The sequence below is a fragment of the Terrapene carolina genome, unplaced genomic scaffold (genome assembly GCF_002925995.2).
Source record: "Terrapene carolina triunguis isolate 2854851 unplaced genomic scaffold, T_m_triunguis-2.0 Scaffold58, whole genome shotgun sequence".
In the NCBI taxonomy this organism is placed as follows: Eukaryota; Metazoa; Chordata; order Testudines; family Emydidae; genus Terrapene; species Terrapene triunguis.
The window spans coordinates 93651659-93657658 of record NW_020664409.1 but is presented as its reverse complement, the minus strand read 5'-3'; the positions used below and the strand labels follow the sequence as shown (position 1 = coordinate 93657658).

Genomic DNA, 6000 nt, shown 5'->3' with positions numbered 1-6000 from the left:
ACACACACACACACACACACACACACACACACACACACACACACACAGAAACATCTTAAGCTCTGAAAAACTTTACACTGTACACAAGAGAGTTACCTTTTCAAGTTCCACAAGAAAACTGTCCAGAGACTCATCTGATAATTTTCCAACTTCAAACATAGTTACCGCATGACTTTTCAAGTTCTGCAACAATATAATCCAAATATATTGTATATAAGATTTTTATATACAATATAAATTTCACAGATTCTTATCTCTGTGAGTGGGAGATTTAACATATATGTTTTTGTAAAATAAAGACAAAATTTGCTTAAACAAATGATCATTAAAGTTGCTAAACAATTGAAACAAAAAGTTCTAAAATCATCAGAGCTGCATTATACTAAAAACCAAGACTTAAAATGTTTTCTACATATTTGATCTTCACATAGACAAACTGAACAATCTGACATACTGGTGAAAGATTCCCCATCATTAGAAAGGCAGTGAGAGTTGAATCAAACAGGAAGGCAATACGCTTTGTGTGTCCACTAGACAGACTCAAGCTGCTCACGCTGGCTGTGTCAGCTAATAAAACAAAGAAAGAATTTGTAATCTTATTTGTTTTATTTAAGAATAAAGACATTTTCTTTAAGCAAGCCTTAAAATCATAGAACTAGATCTACGTATGAACTAAACAAATAAAGCATAAAGCCCACACTATGCCATACCGAGTCTTATACATATTTCCTTGCTATTATTGCAACACTATATAACTCTCATCAAATTTAAAATTTAATTTTGCAGTAATTTTATTTTCATTCAGGAAGAATTCTACTAACATTCATAACACAGACTGGTTAAAACAGCACTTTTTTGAGGTGGGGGAGGTGCGGAGATGCAACAAGAATAAAAAGTGGGAAAATAACTCAATGTATTTGATGTTTGAAGTATTTCCACAATCTGCCTCTCTCTACATATTCTGGTTGGGTCTATGAATAATTAGCATTTATAACCTCAAGGCATTTTACAAACATTAACTAATTGATGGTAATGTATCAATTCAATATAGGTGCTAACCTGGATCATCTTGACTGTTGGTGTCAGTATCTGTAGCTGATGAACCAGCTTCCTGTACAGGAGTCCTGTTTTCCCCACTGTCCCATGAAAGCAGCATCTTTTGCGGATCCAAAGTACTCCTATTAACAAAGTCTGTATCTATTATCACTGTAGCACCATGGCAGCAGCTCTGCCTGCTAATCTCATGGTACCTCATGCATGCTCAGTGGCAGATTATGAAAACCACTGCAAGTCCTATCAAAGCGAGATCAAACATTTCACACCAATGTAGAATGCCTATCTGTTGATCCAGCTCCTGCCCTCAAACTATCCCTCAACCAGAGGTCTGAATTCTTCAACTGATGACTACAAAAAAGTTCAAAGAGGTTTTATTTCTTGATAATAAGAATGCCCAAGTACTGCAAGCTGTCTTGCCAACCACAGAAATGCACCGCCGATTACAAGTACACACACCACCAGCCGCACTGAGATAGGCTGTCATGGTACTACCATGGAAACGACTCGACTTTTAGTTTTTAAAATCAGGAAATAATCTTAAAGTTCTAAAGACACAAATCAAAATACAGAATAATTACAAATTCACAGCCATAAAACATTAAAGCAAGTACATACTTCTTGGTTTTGAAACACAGACTAAGTATTCTAAACCAAAATGCCAACACTTAAAGTATTATTTGCAGCACCTATCAGCGAATTTTACCACCAATAACCCTCACATATACCCAAGAGCTACATATATGTTATTCTCATTTTCTATATATAAAATGAAGGAAAATAATTAAATTATTGCCAGGACCACAAAGGGAATCACAGTGCCAGAATCAAGGGTAGAATTTAGAACAGGGGTCTCAAACTCAAATGACCATGAGGGCCACATGAGGACCAGTACATTGGCCCGAGGGCCACATTACTGACACCTCCCCACCGCCGCCCTCGGCCCCGCCCCCACTCCACCCCTTCCATGAGGCCCCACCCCAGCCCCACCTCTTCCCATCCCTTCCCTGCCCCCATTCCAACCCCTTTCCCAAAATCCCCACCCAACTCTGCCCCCTCCCTGCCCCCAAGGCAGGGGTGAGGGGTACAGCAAGGAGTCAGGGTGCAGGGTGCGGCAGGGGGCTCAGGGCAGTGGGTTGGGATGCAGGAGGGGTGCAGGGTGAGGCAGGGGGTTCAGGGCAGGAGGTTGGGGTGCAGGGTGCGGCAGGGGTCTCAGGGCAGGGGGTTCGGCTGCAGGAGGGGTTCGGGGGGCAGGATCTGGCCCGGCGCGTACCGGGGGCAGGGCAGGGCAGGCTCCCTGCCTGCCTGTCTGCCCTGCCCCCGTGCTGCTAGGGGCTGTGTGTTGCTGTTGCTTCAGGCACCGCCCCCAGCAGCTCCCATTGGCCGCAGTTCCCCGTTCCCAGCCAATTGGAGCTGCTGGGGGCGCTGCCTGAAGCAACAGCAACACACAGCCCCTCTGCCGCCCCTTCCTCACGTTCCAGCCTCTTCCCGGAGCAGCGCGGGGCAGGGCAGGCAGGGAGCCTGCCCTGCACCTGGTGCACGTCCGGCCGGAGCCGCTCTAGGTAAACACTGGGGGAGGGCGGGGGGGCTGCGAGGGGCTCGCGGGCCGCGTGTTTGAGACCCCTGATTTAGAATGTAGCACCTCCCAGCTCTGTAGTCAAAACTATACTTTCCAAGAAGCTCAAGAAACATGGCAAGATACCTACTTCAGTCGATTTATAGAAGGAATGTTCCTCCATGATGAATGAAGATTTTCCAGATTCATTACTTGGCCTTTTTTGTGGGCAAAACCCAATCGACAATACATGGACACAGCATTCTGAAGAGACAAAAAGACACACAAGAGATCAATAAAAAACTGCTAAGTTTCACAACATAGTTTTAGTATCTATTAAAGAAGCCATGTAGTAAAACATTGGAGGATTTTCACTTTGGACAATTAGATGCTTTGGATGTACTATTTAGACATACCTTCACCAGTGATAAGTCTATCTCTAGAACATTTGCAAGCTGAAAAATAGGAAACAGATAAGAGACAAAATAAGAATAATTGATAAGTGATTCCAGGACTCATTTGCTACTAGCCAAGAACACCTTTTCTAGTACAAGTTGTACAATCTATTGTCATTTCACAAGTGGTTAAGAGAAAGGAAAAGAAATGCTGAAACCTTAGTTCAATAGTCCCTTCCTTGAGTAGCAAGAGATTCAGGATCAAATACTCCACTGTGTTACTCCTTGTGCAGTCATTTACACCAGGGTAGACTACATGCAAAGTGGATGTAAAATGTTATCATTTCAATTAATTTATTTAAGCATTTTACACCCACTATACACTATAAATGAGTACACAGGGCATTAGAGAATCAGGCCTAGTCTTACAACCTGATTCTGTTTTGAGAAGGGACCATGTAAAATCTACTCCCCGGGCTTTCACTGTCCCATCCATTCACTTTGGTGACAAAGATAAAAATGTAGTACTTTTTACTCCTGTTAACACAACAGAATCAATCCAACTATGAGAGGGGGAAGCTGGGTTCCATTTTTTCTTGTGCATCATCAACTAAGTTCCAATCCCAGGTTTAATCTATAAGGTACCCGTGGGCAAACCCACTTAAGGCAATGGAGTTGTATATGCCCTGAACTAAGGACATAATTCGGCCTGCAGAATCTTTATTATAAAAGATTGAAGAACTCAGCTTGGCCCTCAGGAACCCCACAATGCCTTTTTGCAATCACTTTTCCAAAGTGAAAATGCACCTCTAAGTAGAGACAACAAAGTAAATAAGCAACCAGTATTATGAATATTAACTATTTGCAAGGATTGTTCACTAAAACTCCCACCCCATGTTGTTCCTATGCACTGCTCTTTTTGCCAGGGGAAAGGTAGTACTATTTATGAAAAAAAACGTTGTGTGCTTTTTAATATTTTAAACAAAAGCAACTAGTACATTCCATAAAGCAATGAATATTGTTTCAAATCTCTTATCCCTAGACTCATCTCTGGAAAGCTACATACCGTCATATGGCTGTGGAGATGGACAGACAATAGGAAATGCATTTCTCCCTATCTGCCTTTCAAGTATTTGACCAGCCTGTTTCTTGGCCCTTCCAGTTTCCCTCACCTCCCTGATGCAGAAACAAACTAAGCGTTACTTACCTCTGCCACATTAGTGTGTTCATCTATTGAAACAAATATCTTGTAGAGAAGAGTTTCAAAGTAATCACCTTGCAGTCTGTTCATTACAAAACCTTCAAGTGGAGGCACTGGAAAGAATTATTTTTAATACTATGGTTTAAAAGCTTTAAGTTTTCAGAATATTTTGACTGCTTAAAAGCTGAAAGATTTTTTTTAAATAACCAAACTAAACTTTATTCTAGTTCAGACTATGGGGTAATTTACAATATTTTCCCTCCAAGTTCAGATTTATTCATTCAATTTCTCTGGTGCCTTTCCAACTTTACACAACTCCCAAAACTTAAACACAGTAAAAAATCTAAAATCATTCTATGAAATAATTGCATTCAGCTATTTTCTAATGATATATTCTCCCACAACAGCTAAAGCCATTCTGCCCAGCTGTATCATAAGACCCCACCTAAATCATCCTGCAGTCAGCCACCAGCCCATCCACCAGTAAAAACTCCCAGCCTACTTAAAAGGTCTATGAAAGAGACTAGCTTTGTAGCATTTCTGAATGGTTAATATGTCTGGAAAGAGTTGAGGACCCAGCTACAGCTTAAGTGTCTTGCCAGGTCTAAACTGTAGCAGCGCGAGGTGGTCCCACTGTAACCAGGTCCCAAACCACTTAAACCAAACACAATTAAATCTTGCCCTTGAAATTCCATCCCAAATATCTTGGGAGCTAGTGCAGCACTCAAAATAATAGTAATTGCTCCCTGCATGTTGCACCCTTTATCCAGTGGACAGCCACATTCTGCAGAAGCTCAAGTTTCCACATGGTCCTAAAGTACAGCACATTACAGTAATCAAATGTTGAGGTGACAGAGGCATGAATGACGGAAGTGAATAAGCAACCAGTACTATGAATATTAACTGAATCAGAAAGAAAAGACTTTTTTTTAATATGGTTAAGTTTGTACATTTATAGTATCCATGTTAACTGCAGATACACCGAAACAAGGACAATTGTTTAAATTATACTTAAATGTCTTCAGCTCCACATATGTTAAAAGCAGCTTTATTACTTCAGATAGAAATATAAGTTGAAAATCAATAAATACTAATAAGGATAAAGGACAAAATTTTAGCAGCAAGTTGAAAAGCCATTCAATAAACAAGAAGAGTTTTCAACCATCTTTGTGTTATGTTTAAATAGATCACTTTAATAGAAAAAGACAAGCAGCACCCAAAAAAAGGAAACTTAAGTTATCTGGAATGAATCTTTCCCACGAAAACATAGCTACTACTGCTCATACACTCACCTGCTATACAACTGTCATCAGATATTGGTACATCAAGGTAAATAAATCCTTTGTTATATAAACCTTTAAAAATAAAAAAGGTATGTCATTTTAGAAAGTTGTTTACCCAAATACTAATGATACTAGCAGACGCTATTTTTTTTTTCAATCGATTCAGGAAGTTTTAACCTCTCCCACCCCACACTCCTGAATAATATACAATTATACAGCTATGATTAGACCAGAAGACTAAACAGAACATTAACTAGACATTACACTGAAGCAGAATCCTAAATTATTCACAGCACAAAGACAAGGTACAATTTGACCCACAGCCATATATTTACTTCAGAGACAGGGATTAGGAAGGTAACAGGGCACGGAAAGAAGGGTGATCAGCAATTGAGGTAACTAGGTTTATTGCAGAAACATGGGGTATATCTACACGACAGTTAATCTGGACTCTTATTTGAGTTTTAGCATTTACCCTCTACCATCCACACAGAAAGACCTCTGACCCAGGGT

The 6000-nt window shown here is 40.4% G+C and overlaps 1 protein-coding gene across 1 annotated transcript in view; it reads right to left on the bottom strand.

Annotated features, from left to right (window-relative positions):
- Positions 1 to 6000, bottom strand: part of FAM91A1 (family with sequence similarity 91 member A1) — a 60120-nt gene that overhangs the window by 30825 nt on the left and 23295 nt on the right. Inside the window, exons 8-14 of the mRNA XM_024205463.2 lie at positions 5497 to 5559; positions 4211 to 4317; positions 3025 to 3063; positions 2760 to 2872; positions 1060 to 1178; positions 455 to 567; positions 97 to 183 (exon numbers count right to left, since the gene is read on the bottom strand). Of these exons, the coding sequence (XP_024061231.2) occupies positions 97 to 183; positions 455 to 567; positions 1060 to 1178; positions 2760 to 2872; positions 3025 to 3063; positions 4211 to 4317; positions 5497 to 5559 (641 nt within the window). The remainder of the gene's footprint in view (positions 1 to 96; positions 184 to 454; positions 568 to 1059; positions 1179 to 2759; positions 2873 to 3024; positions 3064 to 4210; positions 4318 to 5496; positions 5560 to 6000) is intronic.